The 14,479-nt window shown below is 41.8% G+C and overlaps 1 protein-coding gene across 4 annotated transcripts in view; it reads left to right on the plus strand.

Annotated features, from left to right (window-relative positions):
- Positions 1–329: 329 nt before the first annotated feature.
- The window catches only part of DHX15 (DEAH-box helicase 15), a 72,793-nt gene continuing 58,643 nt past the window's right edge, over positions 330–14,479 (plus strand). The window contains exons 1-3 of one of the 4 annotated variants that reach the window (XR_010601910.1): positions 330–563; positions 5,793–6,141; positions 13,602–13,795. Coding sequence is in view for 3 of the 4 variants with exons in the window: in XM_005303449.4 (XP_005303506.2) it covers positions 493–563; positions 5,793–6,141; positions 13,602–13,795 (614 nt within the window). In the remaining variant the exon portion in view is untranslated. Of the gene's footprint in view, positions 564–688; positions 757–907; positions 2,420–5,792; positions 6,142–13,601; positions 13,796–14,479 lie in introns of those variants that run through there. The other 3 variants (XM_005303449.4, XM_065598159.1, XM_042855415.2) reach the window with 3 other exon arrangements.

A 14,479-nucleotide genomic window follows, 5' to 3' on the forward strand; every position in this document is an offset into this window, starting at 1 on the left:
ACAGTCTGGTCACTAGTCAGGTCCCCCTGGGGTGGGGGGAGCTGGTCCTGCTTTGGGCCACGGGGCAGTGCTTATAGTGCCAGGCTGTCCCGTGCACACCACCCCTGGCAGGCCCGCTTGCCCAGCACTGGCTTTTTCTGCACGTGTGCGCCATGGCAGAGCACTCCGGCCTCACCCATTTCGCCGCTCGCACCGCCCCACGCTGTGGCCCCCATTCCGCTCCGTGGGTGGCAATGGGGGTCCCGAAGAGCGATCCGCGGGCCGGACCCGGACGCGCGGGGGTAAGGTTCCCAGCCGGACTCGGAGAGAATGCACCGCTTCCCCCTCTTCGAAGCCGCTCGTTCAGTGTCTCGCGCGGATCGGGGCTTCCTTCCGGCCGCCATTTTAGTTGCTGTTCCTGGCCTCGCGGCGCTGCCGCCGCTGCTGCTGCCCGAGGAGCGGAGAGCGCGGAGCCGCCGTCCCCGCCCGAAGGCCCCTGCTGCCGCTGGCACGATGTCCAAGCGCCATCGCCTAGACCTAGGGGATGACTACACCTCCAGCAAGAAGCGCGCCATGGCTGACGGGTGAGGGACGCCGGGGCCTGGCCGCGCGGCCTGCGGGCGGGGGCCGGTCACTTTCGCTCGGAGCGGCTCCCGCCTAATCCGCTTTGTACCCTCGGTGCCAGACTCGCTCCCTGCCGTCTTGGGTCTGGGCGGGGATCGGCGGGGCTAGGAGCCGCCTGGGCGCGGCACACAAGCCGCATGGCGAATCCTTGGGGTAGGCGCGTCTCCTCGTCCCGTTTCGGGGGGTGGGGCGGGGCGGCTCAAGAGCCCGGTGGTTTCCCTGAGTGTAGAGAGGGCTCCGTCCCTCCTCTCCAAGAGCCGGAAGCCCCAGTGCGGGGCAGGGGACACGGCGGGGGCGCCGGGCGAGCTGGGTGGGAGCGGCCGGGAGCCGGCCCCTGCGCCTTTCCTTGTAGGAATCCCAAATCCTGGCCGGGGCGGGCTCCGATTTCCAGCAGAAAGGTTCCCGTGTCCGTGCAAACGGTGACCCCATCCGTTCTCCCGTTACCCGGTTCCTCGGGTCGCTGAGTTACCGCCGCAGCCCCATATCGCTCGATGAGATAGTCCCGTGAACCCGGGTCCCCGCGCAGCGCTGAGCGGGGGTCGGCATTTCTAAACTCGTGTCCCCAACACTCCGACATGGCCTGAACCAGATCATAGTTTTCGGCCCTAGGCTGATCATCTTCCCTCAGTAATGTAGAGTGATCTCGGCAACTTCTGTCTGCAGCTTTGCAAACTGCGGTTGACGAGTAACAGCTTTGATTAACGAAACCGAAGGTGGCGGGGGGAGGGGTACGACAAAGATATTCTTTTGTTGGTTTTCTGTGCATCTTTCAGCATTTTGTGTCTAGTCAGTTTCACTGTTTCCCGTGTGATCAATCATTCCTCTTTGTGTGAGATTTTCCACAGGTGAACAGAAGAGGGGAAAGTATTACTTTTTTTTTTTTTTTTTTTTTGGTAATTGTAAAATCACAAACATTGGAAGAGATGTTAGGAGATGCAGGAGTGAATTTAATTACATATAATTTATTTTTGTTTTGAACTTAGACTGAAAATTGATGGGGTGGATGGATGTTAAACAACAAAAGTATACGGAGTGTCCTTGAATTAGTTTACCTTTTAGTTGAAGCATTTGAATTCTGAAATTTAAAATAGTATCCTATAGATTTTTCTTGGTTGTGTGTGGGTAACAGTTAAATGGAATAATTGAAAATGATGGAGGACTAATAGGAATCGCCATACTGGGTCAAATCACCATCTAATCCAGTATCTCCTCTGTGAAAGTGGTTAGTAATGGAAGCTTCAGAGAAAGATGCAAGAAATGCCGAAGTAGACACGTATGGAATAGTTTTCCCTTTAGGGAGAATTTTGTCCTATTAAATGTCAGTTGGTAACTGGTATTACCCTATCTAATGCTGGTGTGGGTGGTCTCATTCATAACAGTCTGATCCTAGTGTTAGGCTTATTTTTCAAACAAAAGGTGTGAAAAGCTTCTCATTGTCACGGGGTCTCCTTCTGCTTCCAGACTCTCCCTCCAATCAAATATCTATTTTTTGCCAGGTGTAGTTTGCATTTTTGCAAATTGACATTTTTCTATGCATTTTCTCAATCTCGCTGTCCGTTTGTATAGGTTCTGACCTCACTACTAATAGAAACATTTTCAGAGCTTAGTATACGCAAATCTCATTACACACGCTATTCTAGACAGATCATTAACTGTTTTAAAAGTCTAAACTACTTCTGCAGCATCCCAATAGACTTCTCCCCCACAACTGAATACATTGCTGTAAAGCCTGAAAACAAATCTCTTTCCAGTTGTAATTAAGGATACTTTTCCTGGCTAGTGTGAGGGCATAAGAAGACATCAATTTCAGCAAAATGTAAGCTTTCATTTAAAAATTAAGTTTTAAGCTCTTGCTATATTTATTATTCGTATTACATTAGTGCACAGGAGCTTCAGTCACATCAGACCCTCATTGTGATGGTGTTCAAACAGATAGCATGAGACAGGTGCTGGCTCAGACAGTTTAAGATGATGCATCAGGGCCTTGGACTGTAAAGCTCATTGCAGGATTAGTGCGTGAATTAGGATAAAATGGAACAAATTTTTGAAACCAGAGGCACTGCAGAGGGAGAGTGAGGGTAACAGTGACACAAAATACTGTAGATTTTAGGTCTTTTTAAAAGATAAATAACACATTAATGGTGTCAGTAATTCTTTATGGTCACCTCTAGAGCCATACAATCAATTGAGGATCTAGATATGGTAAATTAGAGCTGTTATGGGCCTTTTCTCATAAGAACAAGGTTACTCAGCCACTTCTTAAAACAATCTATGGCTTAGAGTTTGTAAAATACAAAACTACTATGTGCTAACTTTAGCTGGTTGCAACTTCATTTTTTTGTAGGTAGAAGCTCCCAGACCTATTCATTACTTTGTGTGTTAAAAGGAGGCATGGCTAGTAGCAGCCTAGGATGCATATGAGATGCTGGGGGGGGGGGGGGGGGGGAAGAGTAATTGGCCATGAGCTCTCTTCAGGAACTGTGCCTATTCTTGTTATTTCCCTGAATAGTATGAGGCAGCCTGGTGCCCAATAGGAAGAGTTTCTGTTGCCCCCAAAATGGAGAGGGAGAATAAGAAGAGTTCCTAAAGAGATCAGTTGGCCATTTACTTTTAGGTGAGATTATTAGGATTTTTGTTGTTGTGCCATTTGAAGTTTGTGAATTGAAATTCAAAGGATATGATGTTGCGGGAATCCTCAGCTTGCAAGCCAAAAGGCCACTAATTATTCTTTGATTTTTTTACATATGTAAGTATAACAATTGTTTATCTGTAGTTGCTGTACCTGACCACAGAACTGTTTTGAGGCAGTTTGATTTGTATCAACAGCATATTAGAAAATCTGTAGAAAAAGTTGGGGTACTTGTACGTTTAAAAAAAAAATTGTAAGACACAATTCCTATTTAAAATGTGTTAATTTTATAAATACCTTATTTACAACTCTTATGACCAAATGGATAGGCTAAATTATCTCTTTTGCAGCAAGAGACAATGCTGTTACCTTGAGGTACTGAACTTTAGTTTACTGGTAAATCTTTTCCAGGAACAAGAATGTCACGTATACTACATCCAACTACAGTTGACTTGTTTCAGAGGGCCGGATTTTCAAAAGTATCCTCCGGTTTTAGGTGCTCAGCTTTAGATCTAAGGCTTAATTTTAAAAAGTGTTGAACACCCGCAACTTCAACTGAAATTAATCGAGTCAGTGCTGTGTAACTTTGATTTTATGTCTACGCTACAGGACTTATGTTAGCATAGCTATGCCAGCATAGTCACCTAGTGTAGATGCAGTGTATGCAGGTAGACAGAATTCTCTTGCTGGCATAATAACACCTCACCAAACAGATGTTAGCTAAACCAGCAGAAGCACTCTTTTGTTGGCATAGTTGCATATACACTGAGGGTTATGTTGGCTAGGGGGTATGATTTCCCTCTCCCCACTCCTAACCACCATAGCTGTGCCAACATAACCTTGTACTGTAGTGCAGGCCTGAAAATCAGATATTAGGTATTTAAAAGATCGGCTCACAAAACTAGTGGTTGCTGTTGAAAATATGGGTCAGAGATTTTTAAAGGGAAAGGGTACATATGTGGAAAATCACTAAATTTCTTAACCTATGTTACAAATGCCCTCTTGGTAGTTCAGTATTATCTTTTTCAACAATCTTGCTTTTCCCAGTTTATTTTTGTTCTCATCTTGGACAGTGGAAACATGCTTGGGTCCCAGTCCTTCAGATACTATCACGCATGCTTAACTTTATGCACTGTGAGTAGCCCCATTGACTTCAGTGTGATGATTCTCAGTGCATAAAGTTAAGCATGAGCATACTTTTTTTTCTTCTTCAAGTTTGGGGCCTTTGTTTTACTTGTGTTTAGTTAGTTTCTCATCTCTTTCAACATTTGGGTACCACTAGCACAATCCTGGAAAAGGTTTGGTTGCAAACCTCCCAGGGAAGTGTTTTAGTTTAAAGGGATACTGTCAAATTAAATCACACTTCTGGCTGAAAATTTTCACCTGTTTCAGTGACAAACACCATTTAGGATTACTGTAAGATGATGAGAACTTTTCCAAATTTTTTTTGTTTTGTTTGACAGCTCTTTGTGGATAGTTAGTTTCTCCATTTCCACTGTATAGTCCATTTCCCCTTTTGTTTGTGTGGGTTTCTCACGGGGTAACGGGGAGGAAAAAAACCTTAAAAGGAAATGAGATTGTAAAATCACAAAAGTTACCAGTATGATTCAAGGCCAGGTATAGTATATGAAACTATCTTTCATACATTCCCCCCCCCCCCCCCCCCCCGAAGGACTATATTTTAAATTGACCATGTTCCTTCCACAAAAAAACTGTTTCTGGTGAATTGGGTAGGGGAATTAGGAGAAACATTTTTATTGGTCTATAGTCCTTGTTCTTGTGAAATCTAAACCTGAGGCCAAATTAAACTTGATACCCAGTTGAAGGCGACTTGTAAAACTAAAAGGCAGATTGAGTTTACTCCATATATTTGATCTGAATATTCCCTCCAGCCTGATTGGGATTAATTTTAACTTGCAGTTCCGTCTTAATTTAAAGGGAATTTATCATACGGTTTAGGCCCCAATTTGATATGCCATAGTGCATTTTGTACCCCAGTTTCTCTGCCTTTAAAAAACGAATGCTTTTACTCTGGTTTCTCTACCATTATTACTAGGAAGCTTAATTATGTCTATTTATAAAGTTTGTTTTTTGTGTGCGTGTAGGTGAATGTATCTGTATGTGTGTATTATCTCCAGCACTCATGAGCAGTGAGTGTTTTTGTAATTTTTGCATAACTAATATAGCATATGCCTCAAACATGAAATTCGGTCTTTGTAATGACACAAGCAAACAAACAGTGATATTTTTCCTTCTCTGCAGTACACTTAAGTGAAACTGCTTGCAAAACTGTTTAAAACATTTACTGTGCATTCAGTTTGCATGAACTGCATAATGTATTTCATAGTGAAACATTAGTTTAATACTTTCTTTGGTTCTTTTGTTTTAGATTAGCTCCTATTTCTTATTTTTAAAACTACTCAGTGTAAAGAAAAGAACCTAAACTCTTCATTTTTATCTAGTTTTCTTGATATACTTCCTTCATTCATAGGAGATATTCTGTCTTTAAGTATTTACTTCAACATTCTGTATTTTTGCTGTGTTCTGGAAATCCTTTTAGGAAGGATCGAGATCGTGACAGGGATCGTGAAGATCGTTCTAAAGACCGTGACAGAGATCGTGACAGAGAGAGAGATCGTGACAGAGAGAGAGACAAGGAAAAAGATTTGCGTCCTTCATCTAATTCTATGCTTCTTGTTGGTGGTGGATTACCACCTTTAAAACCAGCAATACTTCCACAGGGTATTAATCCATTCACAAACCTACCACATACACCTCGATACTATGAAATCCTAAAGAAGCGGCTTCAGCTCCCTGTCTGGGAGTATAAGGAAAGATTTACAGATATCCTGATTAGGAACCAGTCTTTTGTACTGGTTGGAGAGACCGGGTCTGGTAAAACGACACAGGTGAGTTCTTATTCACTTGATGCTTCCTTCTTAAAGTTTTAAGTTTTTGTTACAGGATGAAGTGTTTTATATCCTTTTTTTTTTTTTTTTTTTGGATTACTATGATAAATTGTTTAGTATTGTGTTAATTTTATTTCAATGTCTTAGTGACACATCACAAGTCTTACCCTCTTGAGCAATACTTGTTTAATGAACTTTTCAGTTGCTTAATGCCTAAAACATTGATCTCTATTTTACACATTATAATTTTAATTTTAAGATCCTAGTCCAGCTAATGGGTGAAAACTAAAGGAAAAGCATTTCTGAAAAATGTGTGTACTGCTGTTTTTATGGCACTGAGTGATCTTGAGTTGAATTTAATCAGAAAATTGACATACAAAAATCTAATATCTCAATAGTACTTGAATATCACTTTGTACTCTAAAAGATACATTTAATGTCAACACTTATGAAGGAGAGAAATTCACACTTTAATGATAGTGAAACAGTGCTGTAGAGGTTAGGTGATTTACCCATGACTTCACAGCTAGTCTGTGTTAGGGCCAGAATTAGAACTCCTTTCCTGACTGCTGCTGCCCCTGGGCTATGCTCATCAAAGAAACTGAAGCTCAAATCTTCCATACTCTGGTCCAAAGAGAACAACATTATATATTTTCTCTTGAACTGGTGGTGCTTCTTGTTGTTATACTACTTCTGTAGGTTGCTGGCTCCTTCAGAGGACAGTGGGATGCCCTTCTGTATCCTAGGTGGAAATCTCCCTGGGTTAGATTTGTACTGAATACATAGCTTTCCAAAGCTATTGGTGCTTTGAACAATGTGATATTTAGATCTAAAGGCCCCCTGCTAACCCACCAGAGATTTGGGGACTTACAAAATAAGCAAGACATTGGGAGTGGCACATAGAAGTGGATCTGTTAAGGGATCAGAAAATTGCTAGTTTGGGTATGGGTACAAACACTTTTATATAGCTCCTGGTTTCTCCTCAGAGGGCTCATGTGGAAAAGTAGTTTATTAAATTGCATGCCTAAATCTCCCTGTATAGGCAGATGGATTCATAAAGACTAAAAAAAGGATTTTAAACAGATTGTAATGAATTTGTAGTCGGTATTACGGAGATAGATTTTAGTCAAAAATAAAGTTTGAAAGTCTGGAAAATGTTGAGGACCATAGGTACAAGATGTCCCTCTCACTGCAGGTTTCTGGAACCAGTTATTTGTCAGTGGAAGAAGGCATGGTAACATACCTCAGTGGTATTACATAGGTGTTTTTTTTTGTTTTTTTTAAGTACTTCAGCTGAAGTCAGCACTTTGTGCAATGGGTTGTCTAAGGCAACTCTGAATATACAAATCCTTTGGAAAAGAAACGTGTTCTCAAAAGTCCATTAAATAAATCAGTCACTTGAATATATAAAAGTCCATCAAGGATACTAACTTCAGCCTCTGAGAATTCATCTGCAGTGGTATAAGGTGGCTTGTATCCTTCATATGAATGGCTTAAACCTCCAGTATTCTTGGTTACAAAGTAGGTCACATGGGGTAAAATTTTCAGAACTGACTGAGGGACTTAGTAGCCTAAGTCTTAGATCATGTCTAAACTACAAATTTTGGTCAACACAAGTTAAATTGGCATAAAGCTGCTATGGGTAGTATATCGCTAGTGTGCATGCATGCTTGTCTTCTTGCATCGGCGCTGTGTGTACTCACCAGAAGTGCTTATGTCGATGGACAGTGCAGAGCACCATAGGTAGGTATCCCAGTATGCAACCTGCCACTCTCCAGCATAAATTTTGACAGTGCATAATGGGGCGGAAATTAGACACACAGGCATGAATGGGTGTAAGAGGTCAGCTTCCCAGCGTGAAATTGTTTCCAACCCATAATGTCGTCTGTATCCCATAATATTTGTGCCTTTTTAAAAAATCCCATGAACCTGCTCGGCCATCCTTGCTCTCTACCATCTGGAAACATGGAGCTTGTACAGCTCTGCTCTGTTGTCATAAGCATTGCAAGCACAGAACAGATAATTTTCCGATATTTGCTGGGCCACAGAAGAACTGAATCAACAGAACGTGATGATTTCTTGGAAGACAGATTGGTTTTGTACATAGCAAGAACCAATTCAAGGTTGACAGTGGTGGTCACAGAGCAGTTGCAGATGATGTGCTGCTTCTGGGCTTGAGAAATGAACACTGATGGGATTACATGGTAATGCAGGTTTGGGATGATGCACATCCAAAAATTTTACAATCATTGTTCAAGACCACATTCCTAGATATGTGTGCTGAGCTTGCCCTAGCCTTGCAGTGCCAGGATAACGAAGTGAGAGCTGCACTGACAGTGGATAAGAGAGTGGCAGTTGAACTGTGGAAACTTGCAACACTGGGTGATTATTGGTCAGTGGGAAATCATTTTGGAGTTGGAAATTCCACTGCAGGGGTTTTTGTCATGCAAGTGTGTACGGCTGTTAGCAGGAGACAATTATGCTGGACTGTGATTCCTGGCAGTGTGCACGACACAGTGGATGGATTTGCAGCAATGGGGTTCCTGAACTGCAGTGGAGTAACAGGCAGCACACACATCCCTATTTTGGTACCAGACCATCTTACCACAGAGTACACCATTAGAAAGAGCTATGGTTCTGCAAGCATTGATGGATCACTGGGGCCACTTCACCAACATCAATGTTGGCTGGTCAGGCAAGGTGTAGCATGATGCTCGCATCTTTAAAAACAGAGGACTGTTCAGAAAGATACAGGCAAGGACTTTCTTTCCTGACTAGCGTATTATGATTGAAAATGTTGAAATCTCAATAGTGATCCTGGGGAATCTAGCCTACCCCTTGCTCCCAGCTCATGAAGCTGTACACCAGCCACCGCAGCTGCACCAAGGAAAGATTCAGCTACCAGCTCAGCAGATACAGAATTACAGTTGAATGTGCTTTTGGTAGATTGAAGGGATGCTGGCATTGTTTACTCACAAGATTGGATCTCAGTGGTTATAGCTGCCTGCTCCTTCTTGGATAGTATCTGTGAAGCAAAGGGGGAAAAGTTGCTGCCATGGTGGAGGAGGAGTGCCTGTCTGCTGAATTTGAACAGCCAGACACAAGGATTATTAGAAGAGCTCAATGTCGAGCTATGCAGCTCAGAGGCTTTGAAAAGAGCACTTTAACAGTGAGCCACAGTAATGTATTGTGGTGAACTATGCTTTACCTGGCCCTGTTGTTTTGGTGCTTTGGTGTATACCTATGAATACAACACTGTCAGTGCACCTATTAATTTTACAGTGCTTGGTGTACATTTGATTACTATTTTTCACTGATCCTCTGAGTTGTGGGTCACTGTATGCACAGTAACAAGTGGGTACTTTTGGAACTGCTAGGCACTCTGCAGCATATGTTGTGAACTAATAAAGGTTAATTCTTTTCCAAACAATATAATTTTATTCAGTAACAAAACTAGTGCAAAGAAAAATCTGTGCAATTTAAAAGCAACTACATTTAACTTAATTTAATGGAACAGAACTTAACAAGGGGAAAGAACATATATGTCCATTTTACCTACACAAACAGCAACTATGGCATTCAGAGGTGTATGTGAAGTGTGATTGTCCTTAATGTCCCCCAGAGAGGAGTGGTAGGGCTAGGGATGCGGCTCTTGACGCCATGTGGAATGTTGAGGGGGAGATGTAGGGAGGCACTGTAATGGAGTTCTCCATGGACTGCAATGAGAGGCGAGCCCAGGATAGTTGAACCTGTAGATCCACAAGAGTCTGCAGCATCTGTTTGCTGCCGGAGAAGCCCCATTATATACTGGAACTCCTTTTCCTGCTAGGATTTGTGAATTATTCTCCTCTCCGCTCTTTCTTTCTCCAATCTGCAGTATTCACCTTCTAGGCCCTTTGCTCGCGGTCTTGGTATATCACTGGCTTGCAGGATCTCATTGAAAATGTCATCCCAAGTTCTCTTCTTTCTCCTCCTTATCTGGCTCAGACGTTCCACCGGTTTGGGGAGAGAACCCCCTTAAGGCTGCAATGGCAGCAGCTACAATTAAAGCACACAGAGGTACTGTTGTCAGTATAGTCACAATAGAAGGGTCACATTAATATTCAGAACTCCCTTCCCTTGTGCTCTTAAAGTTTTATTAAACAAAATATGCTTATTGACACCTCTGTCAATAAGTGATTGAATCCTTGCTGAAAGTGCAAAACTCAAGTCCACCTTAACAGTGGAACTGTAATTGGCACTTCCATAATGCTCTTATATTTTCCTAGTGTAGACTGACCCATAGAGATAGTAGCTGCTCCCACTAGGAGTCTCATCACACAGAACAGAATACTGTTCAACATACACCCAGTGATGCCGCTACCCTGCGCATAGTTTGAGAATTGAGGCCGAATGCATGGGGTTTCTGAGCACATGTGTCAACAATCCACAAGAAAAGAATTACAGGTGAAAACCTGGTTCCATTGACATCAATTGTAGTTTTGCCACTGACTTCCATGGGCCCAGGATTTCACCCTGTAAACTTTTAAGCAGTGAAGGTTTTTTAGTAGTTAAAGCATCTCATTTAAATCCTTTAAACAGTACCCGTGTTCTTTTCCTTACCGCGCGCCAAAAAAACTGACGATGACAAAAAGGAACTCTTGGCTTGATTACATTATTCATTTGACTTAATCTGTTTTTAAGAACTCTACTGAATGTTCATTTGGTTATTATTTTGGCCTGTCACAAATGTATCCAATGTAGACTATTCTCACAGCAGCCCCTTGTCACCAGGTTCATGTGGTGGTTTTTGTGTTTGAAAGTCTCTGCCCTTCATTAGAAAGCCCCTCTGTGTCAAGGGACTCACAAAGCTAATGAAAGCTCTTCCTGATCCATTTGATATCTGTGAAATAGCTTTCTTACAAGGAAAGTCTATTTTCCTGGTGGCAGTAATTTTGGCTCCTACAGTGGCTTCAGATTCTTACCGATCCACATGATGCTAAGTTTTATAAGGACCGTGTGATGCTATAGATTTATTCTAAATTCCTACCAGGGATGATGACTGAGATCCACTTCATTGTGAAACAGTCATCTTTCTGTGTGCTTGCATGCTGGTCCTGGTGAGGTCTTTCTTTGTGAACTTGATGTAAAGAAATCTTTTTGGTTTTTATATGAATCAGATTAAAGACCTTAAAGTCCACCCAGCTTTTTTCATTTAACACCATTATACTAGATTCTGTTACCAAGAAAACCATTTCTAAATGGCTGTCTAATTATATTTCTCACTGTTGTAGCCTGGCAAGCCTGGTGTTTTAAGGTCATGTTGAGACTTATTCTGTTTGTAGGGGCAATGCTTCAGCAACTAGCCTCAGACTTGCATTTTTACTGGTGTCTTGCAAAGTGACTTCATTTCTCCTCTTCACATGTGTGAAGCACTTGTGTGCATGTTTCTACTCAGATAATCTGCACTCGGATTCCTATGGTACAGAACCTATTCTTTTGCCTATGTTGTCCAAACTTTTCTGCTCCTTAGGGTTCTTTTCTGTTCAGATGTCTGTTATCCCTCTTTTGACAATTTTTAGTAGGTACTCTAGACCTCTTGTATTTTTCATATTTATAAGAAAGGTACCTTAATTCTAAACAGGGTTTTGGAGCTGTGCTCTAGGCTCCGCTCCAAAGCCCTGACTAAAAACATGTTGCTTTTTCGGTATGTCTTTGTGTTTGCCTCCTGTTGCAGCTTGTGGATTTTTCTGTTGCATTTGGGATCTTGGGCCTTTTCAGTTTCTTCCAGTAGCAATCTGTAGAATAACATTTTTGAAGAAAAAATATTTTATTCTATTCAGAGAAACTTACATGGATTAAGTCATTCATCCTCTGTGTTTAGTGGGATTCTGTAGTTTTGTTTGTATCTTTCTCTTTTTGCACTTTGTTTTAGCTCTTAATCTAGAAGTATTCTGAAAGGAAATTACTAGGGGCCTGGTTACATGGACATTAATGTTAGGGGAGTTCTGCTTGACCTCTAGACCCATGACTGGTTATCCCTGGAGATGTCTTCAGATAATGTGATTTACTAAACCTCTCATCAAATTAAGAATGTAATCAAAGTATATTTCATTCACTGTCTTCTGCATCTCAGATTATCAGAGGTGCAGATTTTTCTTTCTGTATTAAGAATAAAGTTTAATACAGACTGTAAAGGAGGGGGGTGTGGGACTAAATCTCCCATCATTGAATCAGTAAATTGCTTACTTTCAAACAAAATAAACACATTCTGATTCCATTGGTAATACCGGAAATTCATATCTGTTTGGTAAAAGTTAGATTCTCTTCCTGTTTCTTTAGGAACTCTAACCAAATGGAGATTCCAGACTTTGTTCTTTTTACTTCTCACTGTGATATTTTAAGATATTTTCTGATTCAGCCAAATTTTTAACACTTGGGTATTTTTTTCAAGGAACTGCATCTGTAATAAATATTTAATTTTAAAGTGTGCTTTATAACATATTTAAACAATTTTATAACAATCTTCAAGGGTATGTCTACCATGTGGCCTTAGCCCATGCTTCTACATGTGTTTGCCCAAACCACCTTGCCATTCACATGCACAGCACTCAAGCAGGTGCTTACCTGTATTTTGAATCCATGCTTGCTTGCAGGCTGGGGGTTTGTTTTAAGGCCTGAGCTGTGCTTTATCTCTTGCTGAACCCACCCTCTTTTCAGTGAGGACACAGGCAAGACTCAGTCCTCCAGTCCTTTTCTAAAGTTACCCCACAAGGTCTGACAAGTTTTCTCATAATTGACTGAAGAAGAATCTTAGTGTCTCAGCACACAGAATCATGGGATATGCACCCAAAGACATCTGGGTGAGTTTGGGCAGAAATAACAAGGACACAGTAACACAGGTAGAGCTGTAATTCTCTGGCCAAGGTAGACTAACCTGAATGCTCATACCCAGCTAACTGCAGTATAGACATGCCCTAAAATGTATACATTAAGGCTTCATGAAACTTCATGAGCGTTTACTTTTCTTAGATGCCAGTGGAGCGTCAGCACTTCTAAACTGAGGTCATCTGACAGTTGCTTAAATGTACTGCCACTCAATACAGTTTCTCACTAATTTGAAAAATGGCAGGTTTTGTGAAAACTAGTACTACTTAAGTGTGAAATATTTCATCTTCATTTTGAATTAAGTGTACTTCTCATTCATTTGACAGCCTCACATCTATATTTGATCCAAGTTATTGGTAAATGGATTCATGAAATGCAAATTATGAGAAGGATAAGTGGAATTTTTTTTTTTAAATACCAATAAGCCAGCTGACTCCTACAAAAATCTTGCCGTCAGTTTCTAATTGAAGTTATAGGCTGTAAAACAGGACTTTTATCTTTAGATATCACCTGCTCAACAACTACAGAATAAATTGTGTTGTATCTGACTGGGCATTTAAAGTGTATTTAAATTGCAAATTTGTCCTTGACAGATCCCTCAGTGGTGTGTTGACTACATGCGGTCTTTACCTGGACCTAAGAGAGGTGTAGCTTGTACCCAGCCTAGGAGAGTAGCTGCAATGAGTGTGGCACAACGAGTTGCTGATGAAATGGATGTGATGTTGGGCCAGGAAGTTGGTTACTCTATTCGATTTGAAGACTGCAGTAGTGCAAAAACAATTCTGAAGTAAGTATTGTAACAGTCACCCAAAATAGGCAACTGTCCACTTTTTGTTATCAGGCTTGTACAGGGCCAAAGGTTTTGGTTGGGAATATGGAGGTAGCAAGGTTGTGAGAGAGGAGAATGGAGAAAATCTGTGGGGACAGAGGGCTGTGCCCACAAGGAGTAGGGAAACATGGGGCTTAAGCTCTGGGGGACCTACAGATCTGGTGGGGGAAGAGTGAAATGTGAAAGTAATTTCTTTCAAAAATCCTATCTAATCCTGGAGATTAATTGTATACTAATGAATCGCGTGAGGTTCATTAGAACAGGTGCTGTCTGGAGCTACTTTCCTAGTCCAGGCCCTCCCAGTACAAACTCTGGGTTGTTTTCCTACTGTGGGTCACAGGAACAGTCCCAGTCCCTGCTTAGTTTTCCAGCCAAGACATTATGCCCATAAAACCCTCTTCTATATCCCTGCTAACTCCTCTCTCTTCTCCTCGGTTTCTGTATGCACATCTTGTAGAGCTGAAACTTTGGAGTTGAGGGGAATGAGTGATCATATAAAGGGGAGCAGGGTGATAAAGTGGGATGCCTGTACTGAGACATTGGTGTATCGAGGGCTCCTTCTACACTGCTACATGGCCTCCATGGTGCTCTGAGGTTGCAGTCCAAAAGTGCTGGTGTACTTAAACAGACACACACTGGGTT

Source organism: Chrysemys picta, chromosome 5, assembly GCF_011386835.1.
Source record: "Chrysemys picta bellii isolate R12L10 chromosome 5, ASM1138683v2, whole genome shotgun sequence".
NCBI classification, from domain to species: Eukaryota; Metazoa; Chordata; order Testudines; family Emydidae; genus Chrysemys; species Chrysemys picta.